This window comes from Coptis chinensis, chromosome 1 (genome assembly GCF_015680905.1).
Source record: "Coptis chinensis isolate HL-2020 chromosome 1, ASM1568090v1, whole genome shotgun sequence".
Classification (NCBI taxonomy): Eukaryota; Viridiplantae; Streptophyta; class Magnoliopsida; order Ranunculales; family Ranunculaceae; genus Coptis; species Coptis chinensis.
The window spans coordinates 86,666,093-86,684,938 of record NC_141456.1 but is presented as its reverse complement, the minus strand read 5'-3'; the positions used below and the strand labels follow the sequence as shown (position 1 = coordinate 86,684,938).

At 39.7% G+C, this 18,846-nt stretch overlaps 1 protein-coding gene across 1 annotated transcript; it reads right to left on the bottom strand.

Moving 5' to 3' along the window:
* Positions 1 to 14,720: 14,720 nt before the first annotated feature.
* LOC147525632 (long-chain-alcohol oxidase FAO4A-like) lies at positions 14,721 to 18,123 on the bottom strand. Its single transcript, XM_086557063.1, has 3 exons — positions 17,711 to 18,123; positions 17,337 to 17,606; positions 14,721 to 16,665 (listed from the first exon to the last, which is right to left on the bottom strand). The coding sequence occupies exons 1-3, from the start codon at positions 17,990 to 17,992 to the stop codon at positions 14,836 to 14,838; spliced, it is 2,382 nt and encodes a 793-aa protein (XP_086413189.1). The 5' UTR covers positions 17,993 to 18,123; the 3' UTR covers positions 14,721 to 14,835.
* Positions 18,124 to 18,846: the final 723 nt, after the last annotated feature.

Sequence of the window (18,846 nt, the reverse complement as noted above, 5' to 3'; positions counted from 1 at the left end):
TGTTGCACATGTTTACACAATTGAATTTCAGAGACGTGGTCTACCACATATGCACGCCCTTATATATCTTCGACATCAAGACAAGATTTGTGTGCCTGCTCAGGTTGACCGCATTGTTTATCTTTGAATTTCGATCCGGATACTTCGAACTGAATTGTTTCGCGCTTGTAATCAAATGTATGGTTCATGGGCCATGTGGCTTAAAAATCCAAGTTGTCCATGTATGGTAAATAGGCGCGTTGCAAAAAGTCAATATCCCCTGCTTTTCGAAAATGTTACGACCATGGATAATACTGGATATCCTATCTACCGTCGTCGTGACACTGGCAAGAAATATAATGTTAGAGGGCATGAAGTTGATAATAGAGATGTTGTTCCATACAATCCTTATCTTTCTAAGATGTTCGATTGCCATATTAATGTCGAAGTTTGTGTCGGGATACGTTGTGTCAAATACATTCACAAGTACATATTCAAAGGACACGACAGGACAACAGTGGTTTTCAATGACTTGGATGAGATACAACAATATTTAGATGCACGATATATCGGGCCACCTGAAGTCGTTTAGAGGTTGTTCGGGTTTTCTCTTCACCAAGAGAAGCCGGCTGTTGTGAGATTGGCACTTCATCTCCCTGGAATGCACCGAGTAGTTTACAATCCTAATGAATCAACGGATGCTATTCTCTTAAGGGCTCAACAACAAAAGTCAACTCTAACTGCATTTTTTGAGCGGTGTGCTTCAGATCCTGATGCACGAGGGCTTACATATCAAGAATTTCCAGAACATTATGTTTGGAGCAAAAGGTGGCATAGATGGACAAAAGGACTCAAGCACTGCTATTGGCGAGAATGTACTTTGCAAGTCCTAACTCTGGTGAGCGGTTTTATTTGCGGTTACTTCTAACTGTTGTAAAAGGTCCGCAGTCGTTTGATGATCTAAAGAGAATTGGAAATGGTCCTCCGCTTCGTACTTTCAAAGAAGCGTGTGTTATGTGTGGACTTCTTGAAGACGATAGCGAATGGGTGCAATGTTTACAAGAGGCTGCAATCATGCAACCGGGTATCAACCGTCTAACTTTTTTCGTACTATTCTCCGCGAGTGCAATCCGGTGCAACCCGAAGCCTTATGGAATGAATTTTGTGAAAGCATTTGTGATGACCTCCCATACAAGCTTCAAACCATGTTCTTCATTCCTCATCCTACAGATGCCCAGGTACAAGATTATGGCTTATTTCTCCTAAATGATATTCTCTACGAGTCAGGTGGTCAAACTCTTGCTCATTTTCCTACAATGCCACTCCCAATTAGAAATTGGAGCTTGGTTGTTGGGAACAGACTTATATGGGAGCAAAGGCAATTTCAGTTTGACCCACACAATGAAGAGGCACATGCCAATGCCATCCACTTAAATGCTGAGCAACACTTTGCATATAGTGAAGTGACAGATTCAGTAGCTCACAATAGCGGACGACTATTTTTCTTGAATGGAGCAGTCGGCATAGGAAAACTTTTGTTTACAACACCATTGCTGCTACGTGTCGTACTCAAGGACACATTGCTATTATGGTGGCTTCATCCGGAATAGCTTCTTTACTATTGGCAGGTGGTCGGACTGCTCACTCAACCTTTTGCATCCCATTAGATATTATGGATAACTCTGTATGTGGGTTCAGTAAGCGTTCACCACAAGCTTATTTATTCAGACAAGCTAACCTAATCATATGGGATGAGGTCCCGATGCAAAACAAGTTCTGTTTGGAAGCTATTGATCGCACACTTCGTGATATTCGAGACAATGACAACCCATTCAGGGGAATCACTGTTGTTCTTGGTGGTGACTTCCACCAATGCCTGCCAGTTATACCCAGAGGGTCCCGAGAGCAAATTGTTCGTGCTTCCTTGCGATGCTCTTTTCTTTGGAATCACGTCAATGTTCTCACCCTGGTACAGAACATGTGATTAGAGCGTGGCACTTATGAGAATTTACTTTTTGCAGAGTTCTTAACAAAGGTACGAACATTCATGTCCTAATTTATAATATTCCTCTATTAGAATTCTCATAATATTCTATTTCACATTTTATGTCATCGGGTTGGAAACGATCCCAAGCGGTTATTGAGCTACCCTCAACGATCCATCATTGCACACATCTTTAGGACTGATTTTACGCTACTTATCCTAATTTGGATGATACTTCCAATCGGCCACCCCCCGACTATTTAACCGAGCGGACAATTCTTTTCTGCGAGGAATGATGATGTCAATGCCATTAATGCAGCAGCTTTTACGTGATGTTCCCGTGGAGAAACTAGGACTTTTTCGGGTCACGACAAGTTGGATGAGGCAGATGCAAATAATCCTAGAAATATTAATCAATATCCAAATGAGTACCTAAACTCACTTGATCCCACGGGTCTGCCACCATTTCGACTTAATCTAAAAGAGGGTTGTCCAATAATGTTGGTGCGCAATATTGCCCCCAGAGATGGGTTATGCAACGGGACTCACTTGATAGTGTTACAATGTCAACCACACGTTATCTAGGCCAGAATTCTTACAGGTGAAAAATCAGGTAACCATGTATTTATTCCAAGGATCTCTTTGTCACCATCCTCTTCAGATTTTCCTTTCAATATGACAAGAAGACAATTTCCTATCCGTTTGGCCTATTCCATGACTATAAATAAATCACAAGGACAATCCGTGAAGTTTGTGGGAATCGATCTTCAAACTGAAGTTTTCAGCCATGGCCAGTTATGTGGCATTATCCAGGTGCACTTCCGCAGCCCGCATAAGTATTCTTCTACCTCCAAACGCTGAAAAGCTTACTACAAATATCGTATACCCTGAAGTCTTGCTTTAAGCATTTGTCAGGTCAGTGCATACGTAGTTTCTTTTCCTTATTATTAGTTTTATTTTATTTTCATGGTTGTTTACATTTACTTATTCAACAAGTCGATCTATTTGCACTCACTTTATTATTAATTCTTTTTTCCTTCTTATGTATTAAAGCAATCCAACCGACCAAATGTGGATAAGGGCAAGCGCCCAATGCACCCGTCAATAAAGATGTATTTATATTTCCCCACAAGATAGGCTGATTCTTCAGCCACCTCATGGCTTCTAGGTGTTACTTTAGTTATCTCATGGGTTACTACCTGTACAACATTGTTTTGTTGCATTGCAATTACGTCTATTATTTATTTATTTTATCTTTCATAATTGTTCAGCGCCCAACGGATAACATTCCTCCGTCTCTTCTACTGTCGTTTGGCACTCAAGTAAGAATTTAATTGAACTTTCGCTATTAATATTGTCCAGCGTTTTATTCTACCGTTGTCTTGCTTTAAACTTTGTATACCCTTAATTCTTAATATTATTGTTTGTCAAGTTCAAAATGCTCTGGCCTTAATCAAACTGATTACATCTTGGATCTTCAGTGCTCTGTAATTACCATGTGCAGGCTGATGAAATGAGGAAGAGCAGGCACTCTAGGAGGATCGAGGTACCTGTTCACGAGACTCTATATAGTGGAATGACAAAAGCCCAAGTCTTAGAAGCTCATGATAAAGAGCTTAGGTTGGTGCAGCAGGATCAAATTATGGAACGAACCAAAGACAAAAAAAATGCTTTGGAAGCTTATGTCTATGACATGCGTAATAAGGTATACCATTGTAGTAAACAATGTTTGGAAGCTTGATATAGAAAATAGGACAAAGTGGCCATATAATTGAATTGAAGAACTTAACATAAATAATATTATTTAACACTGCATTACATCGCTTACATGTGAGTTTATTTTCACGTTAGATGTCATTTTGTTATAGTGGACAAAGTGGACAAGAAGACAATTTCCGATCCGTTTGGCTTATTCCATGACTATAAATAAATCACAACGACAATCCGTGAAGTTTGTGGGCATCGATCTTTGAACTGAAGTTTTCAGCCATTGCCAGTTATATGTGCCATTATCAAGGTGCACTTCCGTAGCCCGCATAAGTATTCTTCTACCTCCAAACTTACGGCAAATGTTGTATATCCTGAAGTCTTGCTTTAAGCATTTCTCAGGTCAGTGCATAAGTAGTTTCTTTTCCTACTTATTAGTTTTATTTTCTTTTCATGGTTGTTTAAAGTTACTTATTCAGCTACTGATTTTTGCTCTGAACCAGTTGAGATATTATATCATGCGCTACAAAGCACAATTGTTGACCTAGGAGAGAAGGCATTTAGATGGCAACATCGAGATGTCCGCGGGACATATTGTCGAGATAGTGAGATTTTATTTTTAGTTGTGTTCAATGTTTTCGTTTCAGTCTTTATGTACATTTTTCTTGAATGCATATAAAGAGAGTGATTTGAAGAATCTTTATGTCACAGTGGCTTACATTGATGAAGACTGCGATAAAAGAGTCAGAATGGATGGAAAACAAGTCAGTACCCACAAAGAGCTTGCAAAGACTTGTTTTCGATGATGTGTAGAGTGGTTCACCTCTTTTACATGAGCGACAATGGATTCTCATCAACTAGAACTAATTCAAGTAAGAGAAGTATATATATTTCACTTCTTTTGAGAATGATTAGAATTCCGTAGTGCATGGCAAATTAAAAGAGGCTCATGTTCTATTTTGTTCATTTGTGCCCACATTATGCATAATGAATGTGATTCTATAAAGAAAAACACCCTGATAAACTGAGTAGAATTCCACTTTTGCTAGATCATAACACTATAAGAGTAGGACCCTTCAATTCATTTCATGACCCATGTATTAGAATGCTACTACTAATCCACAGATCCAGCTGCCGCACGAATTAGATCTCAAGTTTAGTACAGTTTGCACTTGAAAAAAATGTCACTTACTAACTACATCGGTAATGCTTAGTATATGGAACCTAATAGACTAACATACTAAAAAAACTTTTAATCCGGCCTTGTCAGGTTCCTTGACAAAGAAATGAGTTCAGCAGTTGTCACTTAAGATGATTGGGAAGTTTGTAGCATTACTCAGGTGGAATAAGCAAAGGCAGTGTTGCGTTTAGCTCCAATTTGGGCTACTTGTTTGATTTATGGCATTGTATTTGCACGGATCCTCAACCTTCTTCACCAAGCAAAGGCGAGGATTATGGACAGATCAATAGGATCGAACTTCAAGTTACCCAAAAACTGCCTCCAAACTTTTATTAGCCTTTTCATTTGTCATCTTCATTCCCATTATGATAGAGTCTTTGTTCCTATTGCAAGAGCTATTACCGAGAAACCCGCAGGAATAACAATGCTTTGCGAGAATTGGTTGTGGAATGTTCTTATCGGTGATTGCCATGGTGGTGGCAGCTGTAGTAGAGAAAAAAAGGCTTCAAGTTGCTATAGATTCTGGGCTACTTGACATTCCGACAGCAATGGTTCCCATGTTGGGTGCAATTGCTTACTGGTATTTTGCAAAGTCATATAGGTATATCACAAGGTAACTGGGTAAACAAAAATAACCTGTCTTTATCTTGGCACATCTTTTCTTCGCTTACATTTGTTTTACAATTGTTCCACATTTGTATGTGTATCGTAGGGAACTGGGAAGTAGAATGTCTCAGGGACTCTATCTTAGGATATTCACTGCTATATCTACGATTGGGTCTATGTTGTTGTGCTTATAATGATTTTGATTACCCTAACGATCAATTATATTTCTTATTTGTGTTGTAGTAATAACATTCTACACAATTATAAACGCTGTAGATTTGTAACTATAACAGTATTTGGACCAACTTTGTTTCAATTATCATTATGTAATTTTGTTTATTAAAATGATTTAGCGTTAACATTTTTTCATACTTCATTGTCAATGGTGGAATAACATCCCATGACCAGATAATTTTTGTTTATGTACGTTTTACATCTCTGAGTATGTTGTTTCCTAACCACCTTAACAACGGGAATAAATTTTATTGAGTTCCCACAAAGTGTTTTTGTGCTGTCCATGTCCAATAGTGATTGTAAGCGACAAACTTCTTCACTCCAATTAAACAAGACAAACAGATGCGTCGAGGTAGCGCCGCAGGCGTGTCGACGCTTCGTGGGCCGTAGGCACGGGATACCCTAGTAGTTTAAATCGCACAACGTAACTTTATACAATAACTACGAAATTTACCATTGTTTTATGAAAAAGAGAAACTATAATGTCCAATGTAGTTTACAAATTTTTTGTTCTTAGGTCCATCTTGAATAGTCATTTGATTAAAGCTTATTGGTGTGGTAGTTTAGACTGTGGATGCTTCCTTGAGTGATTTGTGTTTTGACACGTGGTTTGAGAGCCACTGGGATAGTTGAGGGTAAGAACCGAACGGGTGAAGATTTAATGATAGACCAATTCCAAAAAACTTGGGAATGGAAATAGTAAATATATAAACTTGGGAATGGGAAGATTTAATGATAGTTTAGGGTAAGAACCGAACGGGTGAAGATTTAATGATAGACCAATTCCAAAAAACTTGGGAATGGAAATAGTATATATATATTCGAAAAACAACTAATTAAAAGGGGTATTAAACTTTACAATTTTTGACAATGTGGGGACTAAACATTTTGGGGACCAAACTTTTTAATTTTTGCAACGTGCAACTAGTTACAGATGTCGTTCAAATTTCTCACACTATTAACTATAGTAGGAAGGGATGGGAGCAAACAAATGTACCCAATAGCTTGGGGCTGTGGGTGAAGGTGAAAATAAGAAGAGTTGGAGGTGAAAATAAGAAGAGTTGGATGTGGGAATTATGAAACACCGTGTGAGAAATTTAGACGGCATGTGTAACTAGTCCCCACATTGCAAAAATGAAAAAGTTTGGTCCCCAATTTGACCGAAAAAAAAAAATTAGTCCCCACATTGTCAAAAATTGTAAAGTTCGATACCCTTTTTAGTTGTTTTTCATTTAATTTTGATGCATGTATTTTTTGATGAATATTAAATTAGAATCATGGAAATATAATTTTTAGTCACAAGCTGGGAGAACTGTGTTACTAAAGAGTGTTGCTGAGCCCACTCCTACATACTTTATGTCATCTTATGCAATTCCTTTAACAATTGCTGAAAAAATGGATAGAATATGTACAGATTTTTGGTGGATATTTTGGTGGGAATGAGGGTGGTATTCATTTTTGACTCATGGGATAAGATTTGCAAACCTAAAAATGAGGGTGACTTAGGTTTAAGATTGTATCAAGAATGTAATATTGCTTTTCTTGCAAAGTTGTATTGGAAAATTCTTACGGAGAAGGATAGTCTTTTGGGTAAGGTTATGAGAGCTAAATGTGGTGATTGTCTTAGATTGTATAATCATGAGAAACCACCTGATAATGCTTTTTTTTTTTTTTGCTAAGTAGGATTGAAATTCACTAATGAGAAAAATAGAAAATAAAAGAACTGTACAGTGTTGGAGAGTAAGGAGTGCTAGCCTCCTACCTGATAATGCTTCTTTCGTGTTCAAGAGTATTATTAAGTCTAAGCCAGTGGTCAAAGAGGGTTTGTTGCATTGTATAGGAAATGGTCAGGTTACTTTTTTTCTAGACTCAACCATGGATTAATTGCATGGATAGACCTATTATTCTTGCAGAGAAAACTGAGGTCATAGGAAGCTTGGATTTGAAGGTGTCGGATGTGTTATTAGCTTATGGTAGATGGAATGAAGCCATGCTGCAAAACCTATTACCTGTGGCTCAGAGAATGCTAAAAAGTCAAAACAAGGATAGGACTTCGTGATAGCTTTGTCTAGTCCAAAATCAAGAAAGGGTTTTTTTTTTTTTGTAAAATCTGCCTTTCATGTGGTATCACATCTGAATAATATTAAAACACAGTCTTCAAATGGGGTTAGTGTGCATTGTTCAAAGAAATTTTGGAGGAGTAATCTTACCCCCTATAATTAAGCTTCTGATGTGGAAGACAACTAAGAATATAATCTCTACGTGTGACAATTTGATAAAGCATAAGGTGAATATAGATCCTCAGTGTTGGAGTTATCCCTCACATGAGGAGGAAAAGAAGTTTAGTCTGTGTGAAGAAAGCTGAGCGTGGGCGCACTCAGTTTGGTCTTGCTCAAGGCGCGCACGTGCCTATGGACAACTTGCAGTGTTTTGAGGGCGCGTGAGCTCGACTTTGGCCTTGCCCAAGTCGCGTCCGCGCCCATGCTTATTTTTGGCATAATTCTATTTTTGTGAAACCGCGAGTTTGCAATATAAGTTGGGGTTTTTGGCAAAACCTAACACACGAACCAAGGCAACACAAGAGAAAGAAAACCCAATCTTGAAAGCAATCAAGATTGAAAGATAACCTTTACAGTGAAACAAGCCTGTAAAGCGAGAGGAGTGATCTAGTAAGGTGAGAGACTAAAAGGAGTGATTGTAATCTTCCTTCCCACTTTATAAAAGGATTAGCTCTTGTGGAAGTAGGCACCATTGGCCGAACCACGGTATATCTTTGTGTTGTAGTATACGTTTTACTTCTTTACATTATTATCTGTTGTTAACAGTTGTTTAGAGAGTTGGGCATATTAGGTTAGTTGTAGTTGATATTTAGAATTTGTTTGGAGTTGAAGTGAGTTCAAATACAAGTTATCTGTGTAGTGGGGATCGATTAGTATCAGTATTAACCCCAACAAGTGGTATCGGAGCCTTAGTTAGATTAGCCTAGGGTGTTATCCAAATCTTGGTCGGAAGGTGTTTGGCAAAATTCCTAAGAGAAGATTTGAGTTTAAATAACTTGTAGAGATGGACCATTCCATGAACACTCGCATGATGAGTCTGAATAGGAAGAACTACACCATTTGGAAAGCCAAAATGGAAGACTTGCTTTACTTGCAAGAACTTGGCACAACCCATTGAGAATGGAGGAGAAAAATCAGAATTGGTTGCTGCGGTACGGCTGAGTGGAGCAAGCTTGACAGAAAAGCAATTGAGTACATTCGACAGTGGATTGACGACAGTGTCTTTCACCATGTATCCTAAGAGATTACAACTTTTGGCTTGTGAAAGAAACTCGAAGACCTCTATAAGAGGAAGTCGGGAGGAAACAAAGTGCTGCTCGTTAAGAAGTTTGCCAACATGAAGTACCAAGAAGGTTCTTCAATGTTTAGGCATCTTAATAAAGTACAGAATACCATCAATCAGTTGCATTTGATGAAGATTAATACGGGAGACGAAGTTGAGGCTTTGTTTCTCTTAGGCTCTCTACCCGAAAGTTGGGAGACTTTAGCAGTTTCTCTACACGGATCAGCTATGGATGGAATCATTTCTATGGAGATGGCTAACACATCTTTGTTGAATGAGGAGACTAGAAGGAGTTCAAGAAGCATCTCCTCTCACATAGAGATCCTTGTCACAGAAAAATGGGGGAGAGGTAGAAGCAAAAAACCATCTCATTCTAGAGGTGATGACAGAAGCAAATCTAGGGGTAAAGCTTGAAATCCTAAGGCAGAGAGGCAATGTTACTACTGTGCCACCAAGGGTCACTTAAGGTATGAGTGCAGAACACTGAAGAGGGATGAGAAGAATAACTGTGTACATGAAGACATGGTAAAGAGGAACGGAAACTCAGGCAGAGATACTACCGCACTAGTCGATGATGGTCTAGTGGGAATTGTGTCAGATTGTGGTGAGTGCTGTCTTAGTACCTCATGCCAGGATACAGAGTGGGTGATAGATACAGAAGCATCCTATCACGTCACACCGCATAGGGGATTCTTCACTACCTACAGCTGTGGTGAATATGGTGAAGTGAAGATGGGCAACAGTGGAGTCTCAAAGATTGCAGGCATTGGGGATGTTCATATAGAAACCAATGTTGGATACACCTTGACACTCAAGGATGTAAGACATGTCCCTGACATTCGGCTAAGCCTAATTTCCACTGAAAAGTTAGATGATGATAGCTTTGTAAACTCGTTTGGTAACGGGGTATGGAAACTGATTAGAGGTTCCATTGTATCAGCCAAAGGGAAGAAAACTTGCGCTCTTTACAAAACACATGCTAGTTTGTGTAAAGCATAAGTAAATGCGGCGAAAGAAGAAGCTTCCTCCGAACTATGGCACAAGAGACTGTGTCATATGGGTGAAAAAGGCATGGAAGTTCTTGCCAAGCAAAAGGCATTGCCAGACATTAAATGTACGCATTTAAATAGATGCACTCACTGTTTTGTAGGAAAGCAACACAGGGTGTCTTTCCAAAGATTCCCGTCTCGCAGAAAGGACAACGTCCTTGAACTAGTGCACATAGATTTATGTGGTCCTATAAAAGTAAAGTCTTACAGGGGAGCTTTATACTTCTTGACCTTCATTGATGATGTGTCAAGAAAGGTATGGGCATATAGTCTAAAGACCAAGGATGAAGTACTTGGCGTGTTTGAGAAATTCCATAGCATGGTGGAAAGAGAGACAGGGAAGCTTTTGAAGTGTATTCGCTCAGATAATGGGGGTGAGTACATTGGGCCATTTGAAGAGTATTTCCAAGGTCATGAAATTCGTCATGAGCAGACCGTTTCCAAAACTCCGTAGCAAAATAGTATTGCCGAGAGGATAAATTGTACCATTGTAGAGAGGATGAGATGCATGATGTCTCACTCTAAGCTACCTAGAAGCTACTGGGTAGAAGCAATGCGCACAACCATACATGTGATCAACCTATCACCGTCGAAGCCTCTAAATAGTGATTATCTAGAGAGAGTATGGTCAGGCAGAGATGTTGATTATGGATACTTGGGGGTATTTGGATGCAGGGCATTTGTGCATATCCCGAAGGATGAGAGATCTAAGCTTGATGACAAAGCCAAGCAGTGCATTTTTCTAGGTTATGGAGATGAGAAGTTTGGCTACAAACTCTATGATCCGATTAACAAGAAGGTAATCCGAAGTCGAGATGTTGTGTTCTTGGAAGACCAAACCATAGCAGACTTTGAGGAGGGTAAGAAGCTACAAGCTTTCACTAATGATCTTGTTGATTCAGAACCAGAAGTTCCTACTGTGGAACGTGCAGAAGGCATTGAGAATGCAAAGAACCATGGGCTTGAAGCTCACGATGAGAATCCTATTGATATAGAAGATGCAGATGAAGTGCATGAACCACCACCAGAGCAAGAAGAAGTGCATCCTCCTAAGGCACCAGCAGATGGGGGAAGGAGCTCAGACAAAGAGAGACAAGCTTAAACCAGGTATCCACCACATACGTATGTTCTACTATCGGATGGTGGAGAACCTATGTACTATCAAGAGGCTCTTGAAGGTACAAACAAAGAGAAGTGGTTGAAGGCCATGCATGATGAGATGGATTCTTTGCATATGAATCACACTTATGAGTTAGTTGAGAAACTGGAAGGAAGAAAAATTCTCAAGAATAAGTGGATCTACAAAGTCAAGCATGAGGAAAACAATCCACACCCAAGGCACAAAGCTCGCCTTGTAGTGAAGAGATTTGGTCAAACGAAAGGTTATTGACTTTAATGAAATTTTCTCTCCTATAGTGAAGATGACTTCTATCCGGGTGGTATTGGGTATGACTGCAAGTATGAACCTGGAGGTTGAACATCTAGATGTTAAGACAATTTTTCTTCATGGAGACCTTGAAAAAGATGTTTACATGGACCAGCCAGAGGGGTTTGAGGTCAAAGGCAAGGAGCACCTAGTATGCAAGCTGATAAAGAGCTTGTATGGGTTGAAGTAGGCACCGAGACAGTGGTACATAAAGTTTGATTCCTTTATGGCGAAGCAAAGATACAAGATGTCTGCTTCCCATCATTGTGTGTTTGTTCAGAAATTTCCGACGGGGATTTCATAGTGCTCTTGTTGTATGTGGATGATATGTTGATAGTTGGCCTAAACATTAACAAGATATCCAAGCTGAAGAAAGACTTTGAGTAAGTCCTTTGAGATAAATGATTTGGGTCAAGCAAAGCAGATACTTAGGATACGGATCACTCGTGATAAAAAGAGTGGGAAGTTGTGGCTTTCTCAAGAAAGCTACATTGAGAAGGTGTTGAAGAGATTCAACATGGATCAAGCGAAGCCAGTCAGTTGTCTGCTTGGTGGACAGTTCCGCATGACCAAAGAGATGTGTCTAAAGGGTGAGCATGAGCAGAGTCAGATGGAAAAGATTCCTTATGCATTTGCAGTGGGCAGCTTAATGTATGCAATGGTGTGTACAAGACCAGATATTGCTTTCGCCGTTGGTGTTGCAAGCCATTTTATGTCAAATCTGGGTAAAGAGCATTGGGAAGGTGTTAAGTGGATATTGAGATATCTCAAGGGCACTTCCAAATCGTGTTTGTGTTTTGGTGGAAGTAAGTCCTTACTTGAAGGTTACACTAATGCAGACATGGCAGGTGATGTTGACTCGATGAAGTCCACCTCTGGTTATCTGGTTACTTTTGCAGGTGAACCAGTTTTTTGGCAATTTAAGTTGCAAAAGCGTGTTGCCCTCTCCACTATAGAAGCCGAGTATATTGCAGCCACTGAGTGTTGCAAAGAGATGCTATAGATGAAGAGGTTCCTCGATGAACTAGGGCTAAAGCAGAAACAGTTTGTAGTTCTATGTGACAGTCAGAGCGCCATCCATTTGAGCAAGAATTTGAGTTTTCATTCTAGATCCAAGCACATACATGTGCGTTATCATTGGATTAGAGAAGTACTCGAAGACAAGCATTTGTGTATTAAGAAGATCCATATTGACAAGAACGGGTCGGATATGATGACCAAAGTCTTACCGAAAGGTAAGTTTGATGTTTGCTGTGCTACCGCCGGAATGGTAGCAGACTTCTCCTATTGATTTGGAAATTGCATGGAGGTATCCTCCCTCACTGTTCGGGAGGGGGAGATTGTTGGAGTTATCCCTCACATGTGGAGGAAAAGAAGTTCAGTCTACGTGAAAAAGGCTAAGCGCGCGCGCGCTCAGTTTGGTCTTGCTCATGGCGCACACGTGCCCATGCCGTGGACAACTTACAATGTTTTGAGGGCACGCACGCTCAACTTTGGCCGTGCCCAAGGCGCGCCCGCGCCCATGCCTATTTTCGGCATAATTCTATTTTTGTGAAACCACGAGTTTGCAATATAAGTTGGGGTTTTTGGCAAAACCTAACACACAAACCAAGGCAACACAAAGAGAGGCCCAATTTTGAAAGCAATCAAAATTGAGAGATAACATTTACATAGAAACAAGCCTGTAAAGAGAGAGGAGTGATCTAGTAAGGTGAGAGACTGAAAAGAGTGATTGTAATCTTCCTTCCCACTTTATAAAAGGATTAGCTCTTGTGGAAGTAGGCACTATTGGCCGGACCCCGGTATATCTTTGTGTTTTGGTATGCGTTTTACTTTTTACACTATTATCTGTTGTTAACAGTTGTTTAAAGAGTTGGGCATGTTAGGTTGGTTGTAGTTGATATTTAGAATTTGTCTGGAGTTGAAGTGGGTTTAAATACAAGTTATCCATGTAGTGAGGATCGATTGGTATCGGTATTAACCCCAACACTCAGCGTACTGTCAAGTCTGTGGCCTAGAACATGAAGGTGTAATGCATAGATTTTTCCCTCTGTCCCTGGGCTTCTCAATTGTGGTTTGCTTCACCATTATGCATCAGATTTGGTCAGGAATTGCTGCAAAATCATCATTAGCTATCTATTATCTTAGACTTAGGTAATGAGGATAGTTCCCAGTATTCTAGAACTACACTTGCTTGTTTTATTTTTGAAGCCATCTGGATGTCTAGGAATGATTTCATTTTTTATAGGATTCATCATAATATATATCACTGCCATTCATGCATAGAAAGATGGGAGGAATGGTCTGCAGTATGTGACAGAGATAGCTTTAATACTTTTGCTGAAGTGAATGGTGCTACTGTGAGAGATGATAGTTGGTTAAGTCCACCACCTGGTTGGATTAAAATAAATTATGCTCCTGCATATTATAATAATGCTCATATGCGTTCACTTTCTGCGGTGCCCAGAGATAACACAGTACAGGGAGTTGTTTGGGTGGGCAGACTAAGAAAGAGAAAGCATATTCAGCAGGAGAATCAGAGAAACTAGGAGCGGAGATGGCAATATGCAATACAACAGGAATCAGCAAACGTGATTATTGAAGGAGATGCATAGCAAGTTACCAAGGTACTCAACAAGGAACAAGAACCTGCTGAATGGAGATGAAACCTCATTCGGAGTTCTGTTTCTCAGATTTGTTTTTTTTTTCAGTAGCATTTTATTTAGAAACACTCCCAAAAGTTGTGGTACGTCTATCCATGAACTAGTAAAATGGACTGACGTATGTGGGCTAAACAATATGGTTCTATGGAGTACTGTAATTATCCTGGTGGTTTTTTGGAGCAATTTTAATTAAGTTCAATTTTATCAAAAAAGAAGGGATGATTTTCTCCTCGTATTGTTTTCCCGCAGGTTCACTTTGCTGAGTCCTTTGATGTAATCAGAACTCCGAAAGGATACAATCTTTGTAAATGCTAAAACTTACTACTGTGAATTGAGGTTTATAGTTTGAACATTGATATTTGTATTGAGAAATAATAGAATATAAGAAGTAGGACCGAGTTTGGAGGTCTTCCGCAACAACCTCCTGGGTACGTAGGCATCTTCATCAGAGCAGAGCAACACTTACAAAACCTCTAAACTCAGTCCCACTAATTCTTCTTCAATCAAATATATTGTAGTTCTAATAATGTAATGCCATAAACCCAAGTCGCAGTAGTAAGTTTTTAGCATTTATGATCTTAATGATTTAGAACAAACAACGCATCATGTTACAATCAGTAAATGAGAGATCAGTACGTATTGTATTCAATCTGAACATATGATACTTAGAACTCTGAGTAGCTCTTCTTTCTGCGAAGGACCTCAATAACAGATTGTGCAGTGCAGTAAGCAATGGATTGAATCGTGACCATTGGATTCACACCAAGTGCGGTTGGAAAGACACTCGAGTCAGCCAAGAACAATCCCTCCACCTCCCAAGTTTCTCCACTCTGATTCACCACAGATGTCTTTGGATCCATTCCCATTCTGCAGCTCCCCATCTGATGTGCTGAGCATAAAGGCGTAGACAAGCCCTTTATCCCCCTCGCGCACTCCTCTTTCACAAACCTCTCAAACTCATGCTCACTTGCTCTCTTCACATTCAACTTCTTCCCAGTGAAATGATGAGTTCCTATCTCTTCTGCTCCTGCTGCTGCCAATATTCTCAGTGTCTTCTCTAGCCCCCTTTTTAGATTCTCTTCGTCACTTTCATCCATATTATAGCCTACTGAGCTAAATGACGTCACCGCGCCTGAACCTTTATCTCTTGCTAAAGCAAATAGATGAGCTGTTCTTGAGAATCTACTCATCCTTTCTTTCATGTCGGCCCCAGATACCCATGGCATTACAGCAGAGAACAAGCCCGGGTGTAATGCTGGAGTTTGTATCACAGCGCCGTAGCCTGATCTGCTGAATTCACCAACCACAGTCGACATTGCTGTCATTATTCCACCTTCGTAGCTCTTCTTGTATTCTTCAGGCCAGGCACTTGAATTTTTCGCATTTGGGAAATACCCCCACGACATCACCACTGGATGTAAATGTAGGTGTTTTCCAATATTTTCATTCTTCAAACCACTTCTTTTTAACAGTATAGGTGTTCCAAAAGCGCCACCGGCAACTATTGTTACCTTAGATTGCACGAAATACACCTCCTTTTCTTTTCCATTGACAAACTCAAAAGAAACTCCGGTTGCAGTGCTACGGTTCCTCTGTTTTTTTCTTTCATGCATTATCTTCTTAACCTCGCACCCAGGAAGAATTACACCATTTCCAGAGTTCACCATATCAATGAGCCACGTCTCTGTAGTACCTTTCTTTTGTCCATCTTTGCACCCAAGACAACACCATCCACAATAGTGATCTGGTGGTGAATTTCGTGGGATGTCGTTCACAGGATAACCCAGTTCAAGGCACCCTCTACGTAATACAGCATTGTTTAAGTTCTCATTGCAAATCCCCGATTGAACCCCCATTCTGTCACAGACTACTTGCATTGCCTCTTTATATAATTGACTTTGGAATAGTTCCAGTTCGTAACAACTACACCATTCTTTGAGTACATGTTGTGGAGTCTTAATTGAAGCCGACCAATTGATGGTAGCACCACCACCAACAGTCGAAGCTGCAAGAATAGCAACACTTAAATCTTTGGTGGCAACGAAGCCACTACCTTGGTACATTTGATCCATTGTTGGTCCTTCAAGAAGTGAGAGGCTTTTTCTTGCATAATAATTCCCTTTCTCAAGGACTATCACTTTGTATCCAGCCATGGCAAGGATACCTGCAGCAACACCTCCACCCGAGCCAGAACCAACAATAACTGCATCACAATGGATTGTCAACTTAGATGACTTATTATTAGGTGATGCCTTTGGTGGATTTTCAATAGAAACTGAGAAACCGGATCGCTTTAGAGTATGTGCAAGAATTTGTTTTGGCACTGTTGGGTCGACGAGTCCTCGGAAAAGGGGTCCAATCACCTCATCTTCTTCTTCTTTTTCTTCTCCTCGTCCACCTGGATTTAATGGCTTTTGGATCTGGGTCACAAAATCTGGGTCTGGTCCGCAGTAGCCCAAAGCCTTCCATGATAGGTTATCATTTTTCTCATTGACCTGAGCAAGAAAAACATATGCAATCATTTAACAATGTAAATTATTACCGATTCACAACTTAAGGATGACTGGTGGGCACCAGTTCTCCCCATTACTGTAATTCTGCCTTCTGTATGATTAACCCACCTTCGGAGCACACACATACACACACACACCAAGTGAGCATCTTCAGTTAGGCGTTAGTAATGACTTCATCATAGTTCACCTACTTTGCTGCACGTCCACAATGCTCTCCTTTGGGCGGACTCAATAAATGTAATGTGATCTACAACATGGGTAAATAGATGGACCAATTTGACAAGAAACCACCTACCACCAGAAAAAAGCAGTAGAAAAAAATACCAGCAACTGGTAAATGCAATCAGAAAATTTTGCCCCTCACAATAAATTCTGTCGTAAGGAACATATCCATATTGAGGTATCTCTTAGGATGTCGGGTATTTTATGAGTTATCTAATGGTTTGGTTTCGTCATAATTGGCACTAGTTTGACATATACTTATCATTGCAAATTTCTTTTCGTTATGTAGATTGTTGAATCAGGGAGGACTTATAACTGGATTCAGTAAATAAAAAGAAAAAAAAAAAAAAAAAAAAAAAAACTAATTTTAAATTTCAGTATATAAATTGCAAAGACAGATGTGTGGTGGGGTAGTGGATGAGCTAGCTGACCTGAGTAAAGAAAATGAAGAGAGCAAGGGACTTGATGGCATAGAAGAGCATCCTGAGGAGGTAGAAGTAGCTTGAAGACCAAGAAAGGAGTATCTTCTCTCGTTTCATGATACAAACCTCGGAGAAGCTCTGCAAGTAAGGAAAGTGGGTGGACATGCTCAGTCTCCCGCATAGTATCAACGCCCCAATCTTTGTCGACAAGACCCATAATGCTAATCGAAGAAGAATCAGTGCAGGATGCTTTAGTCTTTCACTCATAAAACCTCCAAGCTTAACATACAAAATAAACCAATTAGTTAAACACATGCATGTAATATTGCAAAAGAAAAAAACAGATACATTATATAATTAGTACATATTCATATCCTTCTTACATGCAGTGGGGTTCCAGCCATGGAGGCAGAGTTAGTGTAGAAAGTGAAGAGATGATCATGGTTGGGCTGGCTGGTAGTTTCGGGTGGTAGTGTAGTAATACAGGGCAAGAGAGTGTCACAAAAAGCAGTGAGTGAGTCCATTTCCCAACAAGAGAGTGAGTTGATAAGGGAAGCCTGATGAATGATGTCCTTTGTCCCTCGAGGATGATCTTCATCTTTGTGAATGTCCCTCCACTTTGAGTCCCCTATGTTTAGTCTCAGCTCTCCATTTACCTCCTCCATTGCCGCTGTTCGATTAGGCTAGCTCGACACGTACTGCCACGGAGTAGTAAACATCAACTCTATAAAACTCTGGCCGGGCAGACAGAAATGAATAAATAGAGAGGATATATGGATGCTTGTGCTAATTAATCATGGCTTTAAAACCAGGCCAGCAGTACCCCACAAGTAGGTGATGATGAACCAAATAATCGTCACAAGCTCAGCATCCCATCAATATAATAATGCACTAATAACTTAATAACTTCTTTAATGGATATGTCATGCATGCTGACAGTACAACCCAGCATTTTCAATGAGTTGACCCCCACTGCTTTCTTTGCTGACTTCACTAGATAGAGTTGTTGTTATCGAAAATTATTTATGAACAAATAATTAATCTATGTTTCTAGAGCTGGTATGAGCATCATATAGCCTCAACTCAACTTTATTAAATAATAAAGGTTGGGGTATCCTTACCACCAAAAACCTTTATTAACAAAAAGAAAATGTAGTTATCACTTAACTTGGTCTGAAAACCACTACACCAACTGTTAAAATAAGACAAAATCTTTTTAACCCAAACGACACTTGTCATCTATGGAGCCCTTCCAACACAAACTAGCTTTTGAACCCGTCCTACGAACGGATGCCGTTATATTAAATTATTCAAAAAAGTATTAGCAATTATGCAGAGCTATGAGATATGAAAATTATATTAATCACTCATTTAAATTTCTTGCACCACTCTCAATAAAAAGAAAACACCAAACCTCTTTTAGTTGTTAAATTTAATAATTGAAGTTTGATTAAAGTTTTATGAGAATGCCCAATGTGGCAAAGATGATATTGAAACTACTTGAATAGCATGACATTTC

Excerpts from the sequence above, each read along its gene's own strand:
- LOC147525632 (XM_086557063.1), bottom strand. The coding sequence starts at position 17,992 with ATGGAGGAGGTAAATGGAGAGCTGAGACTAAACATAGGGGACTCAAAG. Across the intron at positions 17,607-17,710 it reads TGGCTGGAACCCCACTGCAT|CTTGGAGGTTTTATGAGTGA; the intron begins GTAAGAAGGATA and ends TTGTATGTTAAG. Across the intron at positions 16,666-17,336 it reads TCTTCATTTTCTTTACTCAG|GTCAATGAGAAAAATGATAA; the intron begins GTCAGCTAGCTC and ends TTTCTTGCTCAG.